General features: G+C 44.5%; 1 protein-coding gene across 2 annotated transcripts in view; it reads left to right on the top strand.

The window, feature by feature from the left end:
* The window catches only part of PRRC1 (proline rich coiled-coil 1), a 34,071-nt gene extending 20,470 nt beyond the window's left edge, over positions 1 to 13,601 (top strand). For both annotated transcript variants that reach the window (XM_062189232.1, XM_062189233.1), the window contains 3 exons: positions 2,196 to 2,299; positions 7,137 to 7,239; positions 10,763 to 13,601. In XM_062189232.1, the coding sequence (XP_062045216.1) occupies positions 2,196 to 2,299; positions 7,137 to 7,239; positions 10,763 to 10,972 (417 nt within the window). In that variant the 3' untranslated portion in view covers positions 10,973 to 13,601. The remainder of the gene's footprint in view (positions 1 to 2,195; positions 2,300 to 7,136; positions 7,240 to 10,762) is intronic.
* The last annotated feature ends 8,453 nt before the right edge of the window (positions 13,602 to 22,054 follow it).

The following is a 22,054-nucleotide window of genomic DNA, read 5'->3' as shown; positions in this document are numbered from 1 at the left end:
TGATTTTCATAGCATATGGCAGATTTGTTTTTATGGTTTATTTTTGTCCAAATTTAGACATGTGTGTTCTTTTCCCACAATCTTTAATAAAAGCTTGGGCCGGTGCCGTGGCTCAACAGGCTAATCCTCCGCCTTGTGGCGCCAGCACACCAGGTTCTAGTCCCGGTCGGGGCACCGATCCTGTCCCTGTTGCCCCTCTTCCAGGCCAGCTCTCTGCTATGGCCAGGGAGTGCAGTGGAGGATGGCCCAAGTGCTTGGGCCCTGCACCCCATGGGAGACCAGGAGAAGCACCTGGCTCCTGCCTTCGGATCAGCATGATGTGCCGGCCACAGTGGCCATTGAAGGGTGAACCAATGGCAAAGGAAGACCTTTCTCTCTGTCTCTCTCTCTCACTGTCCACTCTGCCTGTCAAAAAATAAATAAATAAATAAAATAAAAGCTTGGAAGGTCTTAGAAATTTGACAGCTCTTTGCTTTTCTCAGAAACAGTAGAGGGCGCTAATGAGATGAAAAAAATACAGATCATGGTATGATTCGGAAACAGTAGAGGGCGCTAATGAGAAAAAATAATGCAGATCACAGTATGAGAATTTTATCTTGTTTTTTTCCCCTCTCCCCATCAGATTTTTGAATTCCATGATTTTTCTAACCTAAATTTAATTTATCCTTTAAACATAAAATTAAGGAAATAGTTCAGCCAAAATTCAGGTTAGGAAGTTTCTGAAACTTCTCATGCCCATTTTATTGGAAAGTCATTTTTATGGCCGTGGTTTTGTATCTTACATTCAACAAGTAAAAGCTAGTGAGTATCTACATGCGTTTTGAAGCTACGTAGCAGTTAAGTTATTCATCAGAACCGAGTGGCCAGCATAGGCTCTTGGAGTGCAGTGTGAGTTCTGGGGGCCTGTCTGTTGTGCTGCAGTTCTGAGATAGATATTTCATTGTCCTCCCTGCTGTTTCCTGATCCCTTATACTGCTAAGAAATACAGTCCCATTCTCAGAACCTTGGGGAGTAGTAGTTACATAGTGTCAGTTGACCCTGATACTATAGGGTCTACATTTGTTTCTCCAAGAGAGGTCACATTTCATGGGTGTGGCACTTAGAGGAAAAGAGAAACCAAGTGGAGCCTCATCTTCCTTTTCTGTCCTGTATTCCATAAACCAAGGAAGAATTAAACTTACCTCCCTGCCTCTTCATCGTCTCTTCAGTGGGTGCCAATTAATTAAAGGTTTTGTGACTCCTCTATCGTACAAAGCCCTGAGTGCTATAGCATAATAAAAATGAGTGTGCGTATTTTTTTTCATAATACACATATTCATGAATTTTTTTCCTTAAAGGTTTATTTTTATTTGAAAGGCAGAGTTAGAGCCAGAGAGAGAATCTTCAATATGCTGGTGTACTTCCCAAATGGCTACAATGGGCAGGGTTGGGCTAGGCCAAAGCTAGGAGCCAGGAGCTTCATCCAGGTCTCCCATGTGGGTGCAGGGGCCTAATCACTTGGGCCATCTTCTGCTGCTTTCCCAGGCACATAGTGGGGAGCTGGATCGAAAGCGGTACAGCTGGGACTGGGCCTGGTACCCATATGGGATGCTGCCAGCAGCTTTACCCACTATACCACAACACTGGCCCTCCATGAGCTTTTTGAAGACCCCTTTTATGCATGCTTTTCAAAATATTTTGTACCAGAACGCTTATCTTTTAATTCTGTTTTCCATGAAGTTTTTGAAGTGTCCTCATATTTTTTGTATAAATGTGTACATGTATTACTTGTATAATCATTAATTGGTTTATTTAATGTTAAATATTTACTATTTTATTTGTTTCAAAGATTCATTTATTTATTTATTTGAAAGGCAGAGTTAGAGAGATATCTTCCATCTGCTGGTTCACTCCCCAACTGGCCAAAATGGCCAGGGCTGGTCCGGCTGAGGCCAGGATCCTGGAATTCCATCTGATTCTCCCACACGGGTGGCAGGGACTTAAGTCAGCACTTGGGCCGTCTTTGGCTCCTTTCCCAGGTGCATTAGCTGGGATCTGGATCAGAAGTGGAGCAGCTGGTACTTGAGCTGGTGCTCCGATATGGGAAGCCAGCATTGCGGGTAGCGGTGTAGCCCACTGTGTACAACACTGGCCCCAGTGTTTACTGGTTTAGAAAAATGGTTTCTCACTTTCTCACCCATGCCGTTGTTGTCTAGGGTGCCCAAGAGCGCATAGACAGCTTGCGTCGGACTGGAGTGATCCATGAGAAGCAGACTGCTGTGTCAGTGGAAAACTTCATTGCGGAGCTGCTGCCTGACAAGTAAGAGTCTTCGTTTTCTCTTGAAAGCAAAATGTAGTTGGATGTTAGGTTCACACTGCATGCCCACCAGGGAGTATCTCCTGTTTTAAAGCCAGCACTTAACTAGCTGTCTGTCCTGTGTCTTAGCTGATGTTTGTATCCTGTTTCTTTTTTTAAATATAAATCAGAAATAGTTCCCTACTTTCTAAGGTTGTGCTAAGAATCACAAGGTAAAAGCACTGAACGTGAGGTGATACAGTGGCCCAGATATAAGTGATTGTGCGAGGCAGACACAGTCATTCAGATACTCGGGGTGCTGGAGGGCTGTGGGTAGGCCTCATGGCCATGGCTGGTTTTGATACTCAGTGACTATTCTCTCGTGGCTTTTGTTTAGAGAAACCTGCATACAGCATAATTAATTATCACTCCTGAAGGCTCTGTATTTTTGATAGTTGGGTCTTCAGTGGGAAAAGATTGTTGTATATGTTGAATTGATTTATATTAAAATAACTTTCTTTTGTTGAAATCTTTTATACTTGCATTGCTATTTTACTTGTTTTTTGCTGTTTAGTACTGAATAACAATGTATACTAGTGCTTTGTGGTTTTAGTATGGAAAATTGTTCTCCAGCTTGGCAGAGAAAATGAACAAGTTTAAATACATTTCTAGAAATGTAGGTAATTCTTGCTGAGAGGAAACATTGCATAAGATTTTGGTGGAGGTAAGTGCAGGTAGAGTGAGATGAAATTCGTGAATGATTAGTGCTTGAACTAGTAAAACTTGTATAGTAGAAATAAGTAGTTAGACTTTCTGGCGGGAGGAAAAGTTAAAGGTAGGTAAAAGGTGTTCTGGGGTTGCTGATTGTATCAGCGTGGCTGTAGGGTTGTTGGATGGGAAATCAAGAAATGATGTGGGGGCAGGTTGTGAAGAGCTTTGAATTCTAGCCAGAGACTTTCCAAAGATTATTATTTGATGTTTTCCTTCTAGTAACCTTTTGCTATTCATTTAATGGTTACCTTAAGCGTTCCAATGTACCTTTTTGTTGTATCGTAACAAAATTTATAAGACTGGAAGCATTTTTTTTCTATTTCTTGTAGTGTTGTCAAGCATCTTTTTTAAAAAATTTTTAAATTTATTTGAAAGGCAGAGTTACATACTGAGAGGCTGGTTCACTCCCCAAATGGCCACAGAGGGCAGAGCTGGGCTGATCTGAAGCCAGGAGCCAGAAGCTTCTTCCCGGGTTCCCACACAGGTGCAGGGGCCCAAGGACTTAGTCCATCTTCTGCTGCTTTCCCAGGCCATAGCAGAGAGCTGGATCGGAAATGGAGCAGCCGGGACTCAAACCAGTACCCATATGGGATGCTGGCACTGCAGGTGGTAGCTTTACTCGCCATGGCACAGCGCCAGTCTCTCATAGCCTTGCTTTTATGTGGGATAAAAATATAAAGTTAATCAATAGTGTAACTTCCTATATCTTTTTTTTTTTTTAAGGTTTATTTATTTATTTGAAAGGCATTTACAGAGAGGCAGAGGCAGAGAGAAAGAGGTGTCTTTCATCTGCTTGTTCATTCCCTAAATGGCCACAATATCTGGAGGTGCGCTGAACCAAAGCCAGGAGCTGCTACCAGGTCTCCCATGTGGGTGCAGGGGCCCAAGGCCTTAGGCCTTCCTCCACTGCCTTCCAAGGCCACAGCAGAGAGCAGGATAAGAAGAGGAGCAGCCGGGATTAGAACCAGCACCCCTATGGGATGCTGGCACTGCAGGCGGTAGCTTTACCTGCTGTGCCACATTGCCAACCACGTCAAGAATCTTAATTCTGCATGCATGTTACTTAATTTTTTTTTTTAAAAGATTTATTTATTTGAAAGCAGTGTGACAGAGACAGAGAAAGACAGAGAGGGAGACAGACAGATGGAGAGATCTTGCATTCATTGGTTTAATATCCAAGTCCCTGCCATAGCCAGGGCTGGGCCAGGCTGAAGCCAGGAGCTAGGATCTCCGTCTGACCTGGGTGTTAAAAACGCAGCTGTTCCAGGCAGATTAGGAAGATGCTGAATTGGTAGTGCCGAGCAGGTGATAGGGCAGTCCCAAGTGGCATCTTAACCCGCTGCTCCACAGCATCCACTCCGCATGTTTTCTTTTCTTTCTTTCTTTCTTTTTTTTAAGTTGACAGGTAGAGTTACAGGCAAGAGAGAGACAGAGAGAAAGGTCTTCCTTCCATTGGTTCACCCTGCAAATGGCCACTATGGACGGCGCTGTGCTGATCAGAAGCCAGGAGCTTCCTCCTGGTCTTCCATGCAGGAGCAGGAGCCCAAGCACTTGGGTCATCCTCCACTGCCTTCCCGGGCCACAGCAGAGAACTGGACTAGAAGATGAGCAACCGGGACTAGAACCTGGCGCCCATATGGGATGCCGGCGCTGCAGGCAGAGGATTAACCAAGTGAGCCACAGCGCCAGCCCCGCATGTTTTCAACTCCTAACGTATCACTGTTATTATTTTGTGCAGTCAGTTTTCGTTTACGTTTACCCTTTGGAGTTCTTCCTGCACTTTTGTTTCTCTGGGACCATTTTCATTCTTTTGGTACTGATGGCATGTAGTCACAGTCAGAGCCGTGCTAGGCCTGGGTTGTGCTCCGTGTCAGCCAAAGGCCTGCACTTTACCCCTGAAAGGGTCCCTCCCCATTCTGCAACCTAATGGACCTGGTAGGGGGAGGCCTGATGATGGTTTCTAGTATGCATTGAGGAGGAGAGAGGCCAGAAAGGTTGTGATGCAGGGTGGGAAGACAAGACACAAGTGAGAAATCCAAGGTCCAAATACTTGTTTTGTGCTTTGGCACTTCTTTTTGCAGGCCTAAGAAGACAATGTTGGCTGGCGCCGCATCTCACTAGGCTAATCCTCCACCTGCAGCGCTGGTACCCCGGGTTGTAGTCCCGGTTGGGGCGCCGGTTCTGTCCCGATTGCTCCTCTTCCAGTCCTGCTCTCTGCTGTGGCCCAGGAAGGCAGTGAAGGATGGCCCAAGTGCTTGAGCCCTGCACCTGCATGGGAGACCAGGAGGAAGCACCTGGCTCCTGGCTTTGGATCAGTGCAGCACGCTAGCCATAGCAGCCATTTTGGGGAGTGAACCAACGGAAGGAAGACCTTTCTCTCTGTCTCTCTCTCTCTCACTGTCTAATCCTGCCTGTTAAAAAAAAAAAAAAAAAAAAAGACAATGTCAAGGAAGCACATTTTACTACCAAGGCAAGGAAAGACTAATCCAGGAAAAATGAACCAGGCAAAAGAGGAGCTCGCAGGTGTACTGCTAATGAGGAAGAGAGCTAGTGTAGGCCTGGCAGTTTTCAGCTGCTGCCTATGTTAGATAAGAAACACCAGCACGATGCACATTCTGCTGTAGATTTCTTCTGCCCTGTGAAGTCTGAACTTCTCGAAGCTGCAGTTCTTGAGGCCTTTTCAAGTCAGTCGGCTTTCAGATTGGAGATCCATCGTATTTACCAGCAACATGGAGAGATTGGGGGTCCTGCATGACCGTCCTTGAACGTGATCAGCCTGGTTCCCCCTCTTCCTTCTCACGGTGGTGGTGGGGAGCTGGTGGCTGGGGGACAGTAGGAGGCAGGGAGGAGAACTGAACGCTTCCCTGGGCAGCTCCTAGTAACGGAGATGGAAGGGGTGCTGGTCAGGATGACAGTGACTGCAGTTTTAGATGTATCCGAGTTGAAGAACGCTCCAGTGTTCATAGCATGGTGGTGTTTAGGGGACCTTGGCTCCTAAGGTGTACTGGGTGGCACCTTAGAAGAAACTGCTCACACTTTAGGGGCTCTGCTTGTAAACCATATGCATTCCCAACAGCTCAGTCGGCTCATTATATGTTATAGACATCTTTGCACACAAAACATGCAAAATTATGCAAACTGAAATTTAACTTCGCAGATGCATGATCTTGACCGAGGAAGTGGTCATAACAGAATGTGAACTACTGATGGGTATACTGGATAAAATAGATGTCATTGTTTAGCATTTTAATTGGAAGCTCAGTTAGTTTTAGGCTATGAATACTGCAGACAGTACAAACTGCCATTTTAATATTCAATTATGTAAATAGGAGCCTAACCCACTTTACACAGACTTGTACTACATCAGATCTACATATTATTGGAAATAGAGTCTCTGGTTATTTTCCCTTTCCAAATCCTGTGTGTGTTCAGCTTCTGATTTCAGGGCGCCTGGCTGGTTAGTTAACCTTTGGGGTGTTACAGTTGGCCTCTCCGAAGTCAGTTTTAGAATGTACAACTACATATTGTGTTAAGTGGAAGATTTCTTTGATTTCATGAGGCTGTTTTCACATTGACTCATTGTGAGTAATTCAGGCAGTGACAAGGATTTATCAGCAGTGGGGTGAGTGAGTGTTACTTCTCCTGAATGCACTTATTTTTAAATTTGCTGGTAACTTTGTTAGTTGGCATATTTGTGGTAGAATTGCCAATATAAAATTTCCAATATTTTGCAAGTGACATTTTAAATATAGTACTCAGGATAAGCTGTTTGCATCTGCAGTGAGTGTAAGTTTGTCTGTTGCATATTTATGTGCCATCCTTCCATCATCTCGCCCCATCTGAGCTATAAAGTATAATTTCCACAGTGAGTTATTTATAGTTAGGTTTCTTTGTGGTTATTCCTCATTTTTTTTCTCCTCATGGAGTTAAGCCAGCAGACTTGTATCTGTTGATTGTATGTGTTAATCTCTTGCAAATAGATTTTAAAAATGGCTCCTTTTTGAAATTTGCTTTTTTCTGTATGCCCATTACTATAACTTTTGCACGTATGAGTGTATAAACCACTTGGAACACACACATTCTCCTGCAGGTGGTTTGACATTGGCTGTTTGGTGGTTGAAGATCCTGTGCACGGCATTCATCTGGAAGCATTCACACAGGCCACGCCAGTGCCTCTGGAATTTGTACAGCAGGTTGGTTCCTCCTTAGCTTACTCACTATGCCCCAAAGAAACTAACATTTTCAGAATAAAAATGGGTAGTGGATAATATGACCTGAACTTTGCTCCAGTCTTTTTCTTTAACAATACTTATTTATTTGAAAGGCAGAGTTACAGAGAGGGAGAGATGGAGAGAGACAGAGATAGATCTTTCATCCTCTGATTCACTCCCCAGATGGCTGCTGTGGCTGAGATTGGAGGAGGCTGAGACCAGCCCCATAGAACTCCATCTAGATCTCCCATGGGGGTGGCATGGGCCCAAGTTCTTGGGCACATTATTGGGGACTGGATTGGAAACAGAGCAGCTGGAACTCGACTTGGGGTTCATATGGTATGCCTGCAACAAAGGTGGTGGCTTAACCTGCTGCACCACAATGCTAGCCCCTGCTTCTGCCTTTTCTCTCTTAGCCTCTTTCTTTGCTTTTCGATTTCCTGGTCCTTCCATGTTGATTTGTTACTGCCCTGCTTTGCTTTTCCAACCATTGGAGGTAGATAATAAATACATTATTTAATTGATCATTATTTTGCTCATGTTTTTGTTTTTATGGTTGTATTCCTTACCCCCATCTTTTGTTCACTCTCCCCTGTTGTCACATTTTTATTTTCACAATTCTGCTTCATTTCCCTTTTCTTAATCTTCTTTGTTAGTTGATTCTTCTGAGTAACAGGTCAGTATTTGAAAGCTTAGATGATAAGTATGTCCTTGGATTTGCTGACTGAAAAGTGAACCTACTAGTGTAGCTGTGTTGTGGGCTTGGTTGGGCCTACATTCTTATTCCAGGTTCTTGCCTCTTACTTAGAGAAGCATTCTGAGTACAGGCACAAACACAACGTACAAAGTGGTAACAGCTTATTTACAAGGTGAGGAGAACACACAGGCACAAGTGGGCATTATTCAGGGAGAGTGGGCCAGAAAAGGGAAAAAGATTTCCATAGCCTGCTCGCTCTGAGTCCATGTGGAGAGAGAGGGGCGTGTTTCCTTTTAGCAGGCTATGAGCTTAGAAAGGAAAGTGGTCCTCCCAGGCCACTCCCAGGTCCCAGGTATGGGGAAGTACATCCTGGGGAAGGGGTCATCTGATTGACAGGTGGGTGCATAAGCTTACATGAGGTGGTGGAGGGGTGGCTTCCAGCTCATTAACCTAATCTAGCTACCTGCTTTATCGCATATCACCAGTGTGTATAGGTTCCAGAACAATGTAAGTATAAATAGTGATTCTTTATCCTCTGCAGTCTAATATGTTTTCTCTAATTCTTTCATGGACAGAATGGAATATGAGTATATATTTACTTTGGAATGTCTGTTCTATTAAATGGTATTTCATTAACCTTGTTATCCATTTCATAAAATTTTATCACAGTTATGCTTTTTTGTATATTGTTAAATATCACTTCAAAACTATCTCATAGTTAATTTGGGACCTTGTAGACATGTGAACATTTGGTAATACTGTTGGATTCTCTCCCAAGAAAATTCCTTATAATGCACTTACTTACACATCTGATGTATGTTTTCATAAAATCCCTGAAAGCAACTATTGCCCTTTTAGAGGTTTACAGTTTAGCAAGAAGGCGGAGAACTGATGCTTAGAGTTTTTAAATTTTATTAAAACTTTCATGTGTAGCATAATTTCTTCAGAAGTTGCAGAAAAAACCCTTAACACGAAGGTGTTTAAGATATGCAAGTGAATACTGTGCATGTTGTTGTACCTGTAAACTGGAAAAGTTAGATTTTCTGGGAAAACACAAATTTTGCAAAAATTGATTCAGGAATGAGCATTAGGTTTAGCCATACAAAGTTGCTGTCTTTGGGGATTAAAAAAAGTCAGATATTGTTAGCTTCTTGTGATTGAACATAACTCACTCAGTGAAGCATTGCAGTGGAAGAGCTTCATCTGACTTCAAAAAGCTACTGGTGTTATGAGTCTTAAAAAAACCAAGAGACAGATACATGTCTTACTACATGGAGTATCAAAAATGAAGGCAGAAAGTTTTCCAGCTCATTCTGTGAGCCTAGCTTAACACCAAAGGACATTATAGTCCAGTCTCATTTGATGCATCAGTGTCACTTAAATGTCCAAGTTGGTGGTAAAAGTGAATAAATACAATCCAGAAATGTTCGTTACATTAGAAGCAGTAACCTTGAAGGATTTCAGTACATGAACAGATTAAAGAGGACAAAGGATGTCAGTGGACTTGGAGCTATTTTCTGGAAGTAATCTTAGTAATAACTCAGCTAATTGGGGTCAGAGGGGTGTGTGTGTACTAGAAAACGTCAGCAAACTTCAGATGTGGTGGGAAACTTACAAACTCGAGGATGCTGGCTGTCCCCGCCCCTGCCAGCGTTCCCAGCGCTGTGGTGTGGGGCTGGCACACGCAGAGCAGAGCCCACCCCAGCTTGCCTCCTGTTTGTGTGACCAAGTGTGACTGACACACATTTTGTCAGTTGGCTTCTATGTGGTAGTAGCTGCTTCTGTGCCATAGCAGCATTGAGCGGTGGTACTTGAGGCTGTCTGGCCCACACAGTCTCAAATATTTATTGTGTGGTCCTTTTCATTTTGCCAAGCCCCGTGCCAGATGGCTGGCTACTGTAAAAGGCCACTTTTTGTTTGACTATTAGGAATGTATGCGGGCAAGAAAGAGACCTGATGCTTGCAGAGTGGAGTGGACCTGTACATACACGTGTTGAGGTTATCTGTGGCACACTGCTGTGTGGAGCACATGTAGTATGATCTCGCTTCCTAGCAGGGGCATGTGTAGACACAGCCACATATGTGCTTTAAAAACATCACATGAATAAAGGAGGCTTGCAAAGATGCACAGCAGACTGTTCACAGTAATTAACCCAGAAGGGCATCATTTAAGTTCACAGTGCTTTATATTCTTTGTCAGTTTTTTTGTCATGTGGTTTTAAAATTCAGAAGATAGTAAAAATGTGTGTATTGAAATTCCTTCTTTGAATAGGAGAGTCTTCCCTCCTTTTTTATCCAGCCTGAAATGTCTCATATGTGTGTTTCTTTTATGGTTGGAATCTTTTTTTTTTTTTTTCTTAATTCAAAGAAATAGAAATGAACCCTTCAGGAAATGTTTACTGAGTGGGTTGAAGCTTTAACGTGCGGTTTCCCTCTTTCTGGTTCAGCTTTTGTGACCATAAAAGCTAATCCCAGCACTAACTGTAGCACTAGTCTTACTGTTGAATTGAAGTGACACTGTTAATAGAACTAGACGCTAAGCCATCTGACTTGGAGCTCTGATACTGGATGGAATTGTAGATTTGAGTTAGATTATATTTGAACAGAAAAGCACATGAAGATATTTCAAACAAGGCAGGTGTGTGCAAGATTATTTTGTTTCTTTGATCGCCTTGTAACTTCCAACAGTTGGCTCTGCAGCTGTGCTCCTCAGAGTCCATCACAAGTAACCCGAGAGACTTTGAAATGTCACTTCCAGCAAAGCTGCGTGGAGTACCGTAAGTGTAATCAGTTTCATTTTTCCCACAGGCTCAGAGCCTGACTCCCCAGGACTACAATCTGAGGTGGTCGGGCCTTTTGGTGACCGTGGGTGAAGTCCTGGAAAAGAGTTTACTCAACGTCAGCCGGACTGATTGGCACATGGCTTTCACCGGGGTGTCTCGTCGGCAGATGATCTACAGCGCAGCCAAGGCAGTCGCAGGCATGTATAAGCAGCGCCTGCCCCCTCGGACCGTGTGAGCGAGACCTGTCAGGGAGACTGAGACCTTTCCTCACTGGTACCTTCTGAAATTGAAGGCCTCAACGAGTCCAGCTGTTTTGATAATTTTCCTGTAGCTGCAGTTTTGCTTTTTGTAGAAAGACATGGCGTTCTTTTAATCGGTAAAAAAAAAAAACAAAAAAACATCCTTTTTGTAGTCATGTAATTTCACGTCATAGTTCTCAAAAAAGAAAATATACAAATATATTTATAGCACAATTTAATATACCAAATTTGTAAGGTGGGGATTCATGTGTAAAAACACTTAACCTCATGATATGTCCTTGATTATTTTGTCGCTTAAAGAAGATGTGGTTCATTAAAGCAAATGTTTATTGATTATTCTTTAAAAGCATTGCTTCTTTTGCTTCCCTTCCCTGAGTGGTTGGCGACTTGTGTGTCTGCACTGACCTTGAGCCTGGTGCCGGGCCCTGTGCGCTCACACTGTCTGCAAGTTGTCTGCTTGTCCAGTGTGTATTTCTGTGCGTGTTTTTAATAATGGGGCCAAAATAATGGAATTGTAATTTTCTTCCTGGTTGTAGTCCAGAAAAGTACGCTTTTTTCTTTTTAAAAATCATGTTGGGCATGTCAGAGGTTTCTCCTACAAACGCTGGGAGGGTGCAGTTCATTTTTTCATTGCTGTATGCGAGCTCTGAGGGCAGATGGTTCAGGGGTAGCTCAGAAGTATGTGCGGATTCTTGTATGATTCTGCTCAGTACTTCTGCGAACAGGCTCTGACAGCCATTGTTTCTGCTCTTAACTTCTTCCCCAGACTATGGTGAAGAAGTCTTTGAAAGGGATTTTTGGTTGCTGATGGGATTGTATGCCTCTTGTTTTCGTTACGGTTACTTCTTACTACTTTGCCTTAAACACTGGTTTTCTAACATTGGGCCATTCTGCCTTTTTATGGATGCTTTCAGAGAAACTGCTTTATATTCAATCTGGTTTACTTAGTCCGTTATGTTTGTATCTAGAGAAAGCTTCCCCCTCCCCTCAAATAATATATTTTACCATTTTTGAATTTATAGAAGTAAGAATTAAATAAGGTTTTTTCTTATACTATTGAACTCTGTAAATTCAGGTAACTTTGAAGATAATTTCTTACATAAATGCAGTGTAATTTCGTTGACTATTCTGTGCAGTCCTTCACATGTGGAAGAACTGGCCGCGTCCGGCTGGGGTGCAAAGGCGCGGGGCTCTCGGGCCACGCCGCCTGGACGCACACGGCTAGCGTTCGGGTAGTTTGTGACTTCTGACCTTCGTTACCTGACGTGGAGAAGCAGTAGGTGTTCAGTGGTGGGACCAGGAGATGTGCTCGTTTCCAAGTGCCGTGTCGCCGTTGTCGAGGTTCGGACTTGGCGCCGCCAGCGGCAGAGCGGAGGCGCGCGTGGGAGAGGCGCGCGTGGGAGAGCCGAGGGTCACGGGCTCGCGGCGCATCTGTCCGTCTGTCACGAGCCTGCTTTGCCTTCCGCTTCTGTCGCTTCTGTTGAAAAGCGATCCTTTCCCGCGAGTATCTTACGTGTCATCACCCCGATGACAAAATCCCGGGCTTCGGCCCCAGACGGAAGGGGCGCGGGGTGCGTGTCCGCGCGTTTCTGCCTTACCCGGCCCCCGCAGCCTGTCGGGGCACAGCACGGCCCCACCCGGGCCTCCTGGGGTCGCCGTCCTGCCTGGCCAGCCTTCCGCCCTCTGGAGCCTGGAGAGGCACAGGTGCCGGAGACCAGCCAGGGTGCTGGCTTGGCCCGGCGTCCTCGCGGGAGGTGAGCAGCGCTTGGCCCTCCCCACCTGCTGCCTGCCGACCCCACTGCTGGCAAGTGCAGGACAGCCCCGGTCGTCGCCCCGGGTGGCCTGGCGGGCCCAGGGGTGGCTGCAGGCTTCCCGCTGGGGCCCCGGCCCTCGCGGTTTCGGAGGAGGCGACCCGTGGCTCAGTCCCTCGCTCCAGCTTGGCGCTGTACTCGGCGTGGTCTGTGTCATGTGCTTCTCTTCTGACGAGCTCCAGCTGACTGAGTTTCATCCAAATGATGGAATTTGGTGAGCTTGTGCGTTTATTTATTATGATTAGTATGAGAGAAGAGGGCAGGAGAGGCAGGCAGAGTGACGCAGTGTCAGCTCCCAGCAGACAGGGGTGCTGCCCGTTCTGAGCAGGGCCTGCTGTGACCGAGAGCCACGGCCTCCCGGGCCACAGCCACGCCGTGGCCTCCAAGGCTGGCGGCTGGCGACTTCCTCTGCTGCTTCCTGCCACTCTGACTTGCGCATTCCCAGTTGAGATGGGAGAATATAGGCAAAAGGACACTATCTGTTAAGTGTCAACGTGAAGGGGACAGATGAAAGTGTATTATGTACATCTATTCAAAATTATGCAAGATAGCAACGACTCAGGGCCAGCAAACTTAATCGGCTGTTGAATTTACTGTGTTTCTTGACTAGAAAAATATTCCCAACAGGACTTGGATTTGTGAAGCCAAATTGATAATATTCTGTGTTCTAAAAGTTGTTGGATTATACATAGGTTATTAAGAAATTTGGATTTTTACTCCTGGGCTATGGTGTTCATTTATGATGTTATGCAGGATGATGTAAGTGTGTAAATATGTCCTAAATAAATAATACTTTGACTTAACTTCCCAAGGGTGTACAGTGGTTATTTAAATGATAATTTATACCAGCATTGTGTATGAAGGACTCAAGCTCATTTTTTGTCCAAATTGCTTCCTGGTTGCCAGGAATTCTTGTAGGACAGCAACGGCAAGCACCATTCTTCTGGTGGAAATGTAACATTCGGCTCTGGCAGGATTGCCAACTGCAGGTTCAGCGAGCTTATACTGTTTAGGATGCATTGGAAATAAAGGTCATGAGTGAGAATTTAAGATCTGTGGTCATGAGGAGCCCTCTTGGGCATGGGGTGTGCTTTGTCTTTGACCTCCAGAAGTGTCTTTGTTGTTGCTCTTTTTTACTTGATCATTTTAGACAACTTTTGGGTTCACAGAAAAATTGGCAGGAAGAAGGTACAGAGATTCCCCATAAACATTCTGCTCCCACACTTAGGGTCGCCTTTTTCAGCGTCTGTCACCGCACTGGGCTGTCTGTTCTGTCAAAGCCACCCAAAGTCCACAGGTTACCTTGGAGTTTTTCATGTTGTGCTTCTTCAGGTTAGGACAGATGTACAGCAACATGCACCTGTTGTTCCACATCACTACCCTCAAAATCCTCCACACTCGCCTGACCAAACCCCCCTCCCTCGCCAACCCCTTGGCAGCCACTGATCATTGTACTGTAATTGTGCCTTTTCCAGAACATTCCGTAGTTGGAATCACACATTATGTAGCCTTTTCAGATTGGCTTCTTTCACTTAGTAACGTGTAGCATGTATCAAGGACTTCTGTGTGTGTGTGTGGCTGGATAGCTCATTTTTTGGTAGTGCTGTTGTCTGGATGTACCATAGATCGCTTACCTGTTGAGCTCCTACATGGTGACTTGGTTGAGCCCGAGTGTGGGCAGTTATGAGAAAAGCTGTTGTAAGCATCTGAGCACAGGCTTTTGTGTAGACTGAGTTGTAACTCCTGGGGGCAAACACGAAGGAGTGTGGCTGCCGGATCACGTGGTGAGAAAGCTGTGGACGAAGCTGCTGACTTGTCTTCCAAAGTGGCCGCTGTTTCTTTTAATGGTTATTTGCTGTGTTTGCTGTTCTGGACGTATGATCTCCAGGACAAGGGAATTATGTTTCGATGTGGGGAGGTACGTGGTAGAAACATACTTGTCAAGAGATGATAGAATATGGGTTGGGGGCAGGGGTGCGTGTGTGTATTTGCCAAAAGACAACAGTATTGTTTTATTTTTTAAAAGATTTATTTATGTATTTGAAAGGTGCAGTTACACAGAGGAGAGTCACAGAGAGGTCTTCCAACATTGGTTTACTCCCCAAATAGCTCCAACGGCTTGGGTTGTGCCAGGCTGAAGCCAGGAGCCAGGAGCTTCTTCTAGGTCTCCCACGGGGGTACAGGGGCTCAGGAGCTTGGGCCATCTTCTGCTGCTTTCCTAGGAACATTAGCAGGAAGCTAGATTGAAAGTGGGCCAGCTGGGAAAACAACCAGCACCCATATGGGATGCCGGTGCTGAAACCATGGCTTAACCTGCTGTGCCACAGCACCGGCCTCTATAATATTTTTTTTTTAAAGATTTAATTTATTTGCAAGTCAAATTTTTTTTTCCTTTTTTCTTTTTTTAATTTTTTTATTTTTTTGACAGGTAGTGTGGACAGAGAGAGAGAGAGACAGAGAGAAAGGTCTTCCTTTGCCGTTGGTTCACCCTCCAATGGCCGCCATGGCTGGCGCGCTGCGGCCAGTGCACCGCGCTGATCCGATGGCAGGAGCCAGGTGCTTCTCCTGGTCTCCCATGGGGTGCAGGGTCCAAGCACTTGGGCCATCCTCCACTGCACTCCCTGGCCACAGCAGAGAGCTGGCCTGGAAGAGGGGCAACCAGGACAGAATCTGGCGCCCCAACTGGGACTAGAACCCGGTGAGCCGACACCACAAGGTGGAGGATTAGCTCAGTGAGCCGCGGCGCCGGCTGCAAGTCAAATTTAACACAGAGAGAGGAGAGGCAGAGAAAGAGAGAGAGCGGTCTTTCATCCGATGATTCACTCCCCAACTGGCCACAACGGCCAGAGCTGCACCTATCCGAAGCCAGGAGCCAGAAGCTTCTTCCAGGTCTCCAATGCGGGTGCAGGGGCCCAAGCACTTGGGCCATCTCTACTACTTTCCTAGGCCATAGCAAAGAGCTGGATTGGAAGTGGAGCAGCCAGGTCTCAAACCACTTCAGGCCAGGGCTTCAACCCGCTGTGCCACAGCACAGCAGAGAGCTGGACTGGAAGAGGTGCAGCTTGGGCAGAATCTGGCGCCCCAACTGGGACTAGAACCTGGGGTACCAGCGCCGCAGGCAGAGGATTAGCCTAGTGAGCCACAGTGCCAGCCCCAATATTGTTTTCAGTAAGATAAAAATATGCCTGGTCAGGGGCTGGGAAAAGCCTTGTTCATTTTACAGTTAATTTCAAAATTAACTGGAGGAGGAAAAGAAAAACGATTTTGGTGATCGAAACAAAGTTAGCCAGACGAACGTTAGCTTTGGTGCTGGTGTTTAGCACAGCAGTTAAGATGTCACTTGGAATGCCCATGTGACGTATCGGAGTGGCTGTGTTCAAGTCCCGGCTCCACTTGGAATTCCAGCTTTCTGCTAATAGACACAGCAGGAGACGACAGCTTGTGGCTCAGGTACTGGGGTCACTGCTGTCCATGTGAGAGGCTCCTGGCGTTTGAGCAGTAAATAACAGGTAAAAGACCTCTCTCTCTGTGTTGTGTGTGTTTGCCTGTCAAATACATAAAAACCTGAGAGAGGGCTCTGAGTTAATAATTTACAGAGGAAAGAACTCCATAAAATGGATGCATTTTATCTTAAGAATTTAAAGCAGTGAGAAAGGAAAGAGGAAGTAACAGTAAGCACCTCTCCTTGGTGAGGCATGGCAGTATGGCAGTAGGAACTTGAACCTACGTTATGTTACTGAGTTCTCAGGTTTTCTTTTCTTTTCTTTTCTTTTCTTTTCTTTTTTTTTTTTGGACAGAGTGGACAGTGAGAGAGAGACAGAGAGAAAGGCCTTCTTTTTCCTTTGGTTCACCCCCAATGGCTGCTGCGGCCTCAGGTTTTCTTACTCCCATTTTTATAGATCAAGTCACAGCCTTTCCTTGCCCAATACCATCTCAACAGATGGATGGAAATTCCAGCAGTGAGTGGCATTTACTAAAGATTCTCTTCCACAACAGCCAGATGTTTACTTCAGAACTTGTGAGTGCGTAATTCATTCTGTAAGTATTTGTTGAGTGAAAATGAATGCAAGTAATGCCAGGAGGGCTTTGCCTTCTTATACTTGCAGCTGTACACTATTATCTTTAGGAAAATGTACCTCCACTCTGGTTGTCTCATTTAAGCTTGAAAAGCTGTGTTGGGTTTTACTGCTGATTTGAAAATATGTTGGTAAGATTGGGATATTGTGTTCCCAAATCTGAGAATTATAAGCTGTGTTTATCAGTGACTGTTGTATAAAAGGCAGAAATACTCTCTAGTGACTTCAGGAGGCATTTGGAGATAGTTAAACTAGTCTACAATCATGGTACTGACTGTGTACCTGTTACAGTGGTGTTAAAGCTTTTCCCAGAGAACACCAAACAGCGGACGGCGGTGGTGCTGGAGGAGGGCCCAGAGGCCCCAGGGGCTTTGGCAGTGGTGTCCAGGGCTGTGGTTATGACTTGGGTCGGAGCCAAAGCCTAGGCCACAGAGCTTACGGAGTCAAGGCCAAGGCTAAGGAACAGGTCCCCGTCACCTGGATGGGCCGCTTGGACAGGGACATGAAGATTAAGTCCCTGGAGGAATTCATCTCCTCCCTGCCCGTCAAGGAGTCTGAGGTCGGTGATTTGCTGGGCCTTCCCTCGAGGATGAGGTTCTGAAGGTTATGCGGGTGCAAAAGCAGACCTGCGCTGGCCAGCGGGCCGGGTTCAAGTGATGGTCGCCATCAGGCCCATGTTGGCCTGGGGATTGAGTGCCTCAAGGAGGTAACCGCCAACTGAAGGGCCATTCTGCCAAGCTCGCCGCTGTGGCTGTGTGGAGAGGCTGTGGGAGGAACAGGATAGCAAGCCCCAAACCTTCCCTGTGCTGGTGCCCCTTACTCCAGCTCCTGTGCTCAAGAGGCCACTGCTAGTGACACCTCAGCCAGGGGCTATGCTGCGCCCCAGGCAGCTTTACCAAGGCCACCTTTGATGCCACCTGCAAGACCAACAGCTCTCTGATCCCCGACTTCAGAAAAGACTGTTGACCCGGATCCCTGTGGGGAAATCACTGATTCTACCTCTTGAAGACCTGCTGCAGAGTCGATGTGCAGAGCACTTGGCCTCCAGCTGTGGCCACAACATAGGGTTTTACTACTAGACAAATCAAGTGAATTAAGCCTGAAAAAAATTAAGTGGTTTAAAATATGTTTTCTACATCTATACATATGGAAAGGTACATAAATTATAAAGAAGTTGATGAAGTATCACAATATGCATACACTCATGTAAACGTTGTGGTCAAAAATTAGATCAGTACCCCTGATTAACCCCTAAGCTTTTTGAAATCACAGTCCCCTATATTCCCCTTTGCTGAATTAACAGCAAAGATAGTGTTCCCAGTTGTTGAATTTTAAGTTGATGGGTTAATACAGTATGTGTTTTATTGTGAATCATTTGTGTTGTATCTAGAAAGACTTTGTCTACATGTGCTACAGTTAATTCTCTCTTCTGTTACTGGACAGTTGGGCCATTTCCAGTTTTTTTTTTTTTTGGCTGTGAAAGACCATACAACTCTTAATATCATGTAGAATTCTTTTGATTCACATTAATAACATTTCTGCAGAAAATTTAAGTAGGCCTGGAGTTACTAGGTCACAAAGTACATGTATGCTCAATTCTAGTAGGTGCAGTCAAAAGGTTTTCAAAGCAATTAGTCTAAATTTAACCTCCCAACATTAATGCTCTATGTTCTTGCTAATACTTGGTAAAACTGAACCTTTTGTAATTTCTCATTGCATTATAGTTTTCATTTTTCTGATATTCACATTGAACAATTTTTTATGTATTTGTCATTTTGATATCTTTGTGATGTATTGACTCTCCTACTCATTTTTTCCATGAAATTTTATCCATTTCTTCACTAATTTTTAGAAATTCCTTGTATACTCTGAGTACTGTGCGTTGCAGGAATACAGCCTACTTGTCTTTTCACTTCTTTAGTGGTACCTGAAAGACTGATTTGTCAAAAAGGCAGTGCTATATAAAGAGAGAGATCCTCCGTCCTCTGGCTCACCCCCTAGACAGTTGCAACATCCGGGGCTGGGCCAGGCCGAATTCAGGAGCCTGGAACTCCATACAGGTCTCCCATATGGGTTCAGGGGCCCAAGCACTCTGGCCATCCTCCATGCCTTTCCAGGAGCACCAGCAGGGAGCTGGATAGGAAGTGGAGCAGCTGGGACTCAAACTGGTACCCACACAGAATGCCAGTGTCACTGGTGGCAGCTCAACCTGCTGGAGCACAGCACCACAGCACCAGCCCCTACTGGTATCTTTGGATGAACCAAAGCTTAAAGTTATCACATAAAAGATTATGTTGTTTTCTTCCTGGTCAGTGCAATTTGTGTCCTCTATATTTTCTTACTCCAAGTTCTTGAAGATACTATGCTGATTTCTAAAATTTTTATTATAGAAACAATAGCCATTTGTCCTGGTTTGAGAAGACCGTGCTTAGATTTATTGATATTAGAGCACTTTAACTGGATTAATGTCCTTCAACCATGTGTGCTGCTTTGCTCTTTAAAGAAAAAACAAATTCTCCTTATATATTTTGTTTATAGCATCCACATTTCTTTTATGGTTTATCCTTTCCATTGCCCCCTTTTTCTTTCTGCATTTCTGGCCTTCCTCCTCTGATTATTTTTTATTTTCCTTCTTCATCCTACAGAAAATCCATTTCTATTTTCCTTTATTGTGAATCTCCTGGTGATGAGCCTTCTCTTTCTTGTTTTGTTTGAAGATGTGTTTTTTTCACATTTGTTTTGAAGGATACCTTACTGAACATAGAATTCTAGTCTGATGTTTATTTTCTTTCAGCACTAAGCATCACACCCTGTGGCCTCTGTTGTTGCTGTTGATAAGGAGTTGTTTGTTTTATTCCTAAGCTGGTCCACCATCGTTCCCCTGGCTGCTTTTATCACACTATCTTTGCCTTTGGATTACAGTAATAGTATTTCAGTGTGCTTAGAAGACACTACTGCAGATTTCTGGACCTCTTAGTTTTGGAGCCATGAATATACTTAGGTTAAACATCTCTGTGTTGCTATTTGTCTATCTTCTCTTTTTTTCCTTTTTGACTTTAAGATTGAATTTGGATATTTTCTTTCAGTTTATCCTCCACTTTTTTAATTCTCTCTTCGCTCATGTCTACTTCATTATTTATTGGCTTTTTTTTTTCATTCTAGATTTTCAGTTATATTCTTTTCATAGTTTCATTCTTTGATAAAACTCTCTATTTTGTCTTAATTTTTTGGAAGTACCACTTTTGGTAGTTTTAACAGCTGTGTCTCAGGACTCCTTTTTCTCATTCTTCTGTGGACCAGTTTCTATTGTCCGTTCTTTTCTTTTGGCTTCTGGGTAAAACCTATCTTCTTATAATGACTAGATATCTTTTATTGAAGGCCAAACATTGTATTTGAAAAACTATTGAGATAACTTGAGATTGACTTAATCTTCCATCTGAGAGGGTGTATTTTTCTTTTTCCCCCAAAGAAACTTTTTATTTAATGAGGATAAATTTCATAAGTACAGCTTTAGGAATATAGTGATTCTTCCCATTGTATCCACCCTCCCACCCCTAGTCCCAACCCTAGTCCCAACCCTACCTTCTTCTCCCTCCCCCATTCCCAATCCATTCTTCATTAAGATTCATTTTCGATTAACTTTATATACAGAAGACTGACTCTATTCTAAGTAAAGATTTCAACAATTTGTGCGCGCACACACACACACACACACAGAGAGAACAAGTATCAGTTAACTCTCATAATACAACTCATTGAGGACAGAAGTCCTGCATGGGAAGTAAGTGCACAGCAACGCCTGTTGTTAATTTAACAACACTCTTGGCCGGCACCGCGGCTCAACAGGCTAAACCTCTGCCTAGTGGCACCGGCACACCGGGTTCTAGTCCCAGTCGGGGTGCTGGATTCTGTCCCGGTTGCCCCTCTTCCAGGCCAGCTCTCTGCTATGGCCTGGGAGTGCAGTGGAGGATGGCCCAAGTGCTTGGGCCCTGCACCCCATGGGAGACCAGGATAAGCACCTGGCTCCTGCCTACGGATCAGCACGGCGCGCTGGCCGCGGTAGCCATTGGAGAGTGAACCAACGGTAAAAGGAAGACCTTTCTCTCTGTCTCTCTCTCTCACTGTCCACTCTGCCTGTCAAAAAAAAAAAAAAAAAAAAAAAAAACCACTCTTATGTATGGCATCAGTGATCACTTGAGGCTCTTGACATGAGCTGCCAAGGTTATGGAAGCCTTTTTTTTTTTTTTTTAAGATTTATTTATTTATTTGAAAGTCAGTCAAACAGAGAGAGGAGAGGCAGAGAAAGATAGAGAAGTCTTCCATCCGCTGGTTCACTCTCCAGTTTGGCAGCAACGGCTGGAGCTCCACCGATCTGAAGCCAGGGGCCAGGAGCTTCTTCCAGGTCTCCCAAGTGGGTGCAGGGGCCCAAGGACTTGGGCCATCTTCTACTGCTTTCTCAGGCCATAGCAGAGAGCTGGATCAGAAGTGGAGCAGCTGGGTGCCCATATGGGATGCCGGCACTGCAGGCGGTGGCTTTACACACTACGCTGCTGCGCTGGCCTCTTGGAAGCCTTTTGGATCCACAGACAAGGCCATAAGCAAAGTGGAAGTTTTCATTTGCTTCTGGCAAGCAAATAGCTCTTGAGCATACCAGCTTATTCCAGTCAGACATTGAATCATTCAAGATGTTTTCAGTCCTTTTGAACACTTGGTTCACTTTGCCACTTGTGTCTGAGACCCCGACAGGCCCTGCATTATAGTTTCTGCCTCCCTACTCTTGAGAATCTATCTGAATTGGCTTTCAGTTTCCTACCATTGCAGCCACTGCTTTTTTGTATGTCACCAAATTCATGGAGGACAAAATGTTGCCAGTCTCATGCCTTTTGTTCTCTCTTGTTTCCTGGATTAGGGTCCTAAAAATTATTGCTTATTTGGTAGCTTTTTGATTATTTCAAACAGTTGTTTTTCTTATTTCCAGATTTTTAAGTTTGTTTTTAATGTTAGGATTGGATCTAAAAACTAGATTTTCCTATTACCAGAAGTGCCACTTGCCTTGATATTTAAATGATAGCTATTAGGTCTTTATTAAGTGCGCAGGAGGAAACTAGAGAGTTTATGATTTAATAGGACTTTTCAAGCACAAAATTAAAGTTTTTAATAGATTTATTTA

The sequence above is a fragment of the Lepus europaeus genome, chromosome 4, assembly GCF_033115175.1.
Source record: "Lepus europaeus isolate LE1 chromosome 4, mLepTim1.pri, whole genome shotgun sequence".
Taxonomy (NCBI): Eukaryota; Metazoa; Chordata; class Mammalia; order Lagomorpha; family Leporidae; genus Lepus; species Lepus europaeus.
This window is presented reverse-complemented; position numbering and strand designations above follow the sequence as displayed.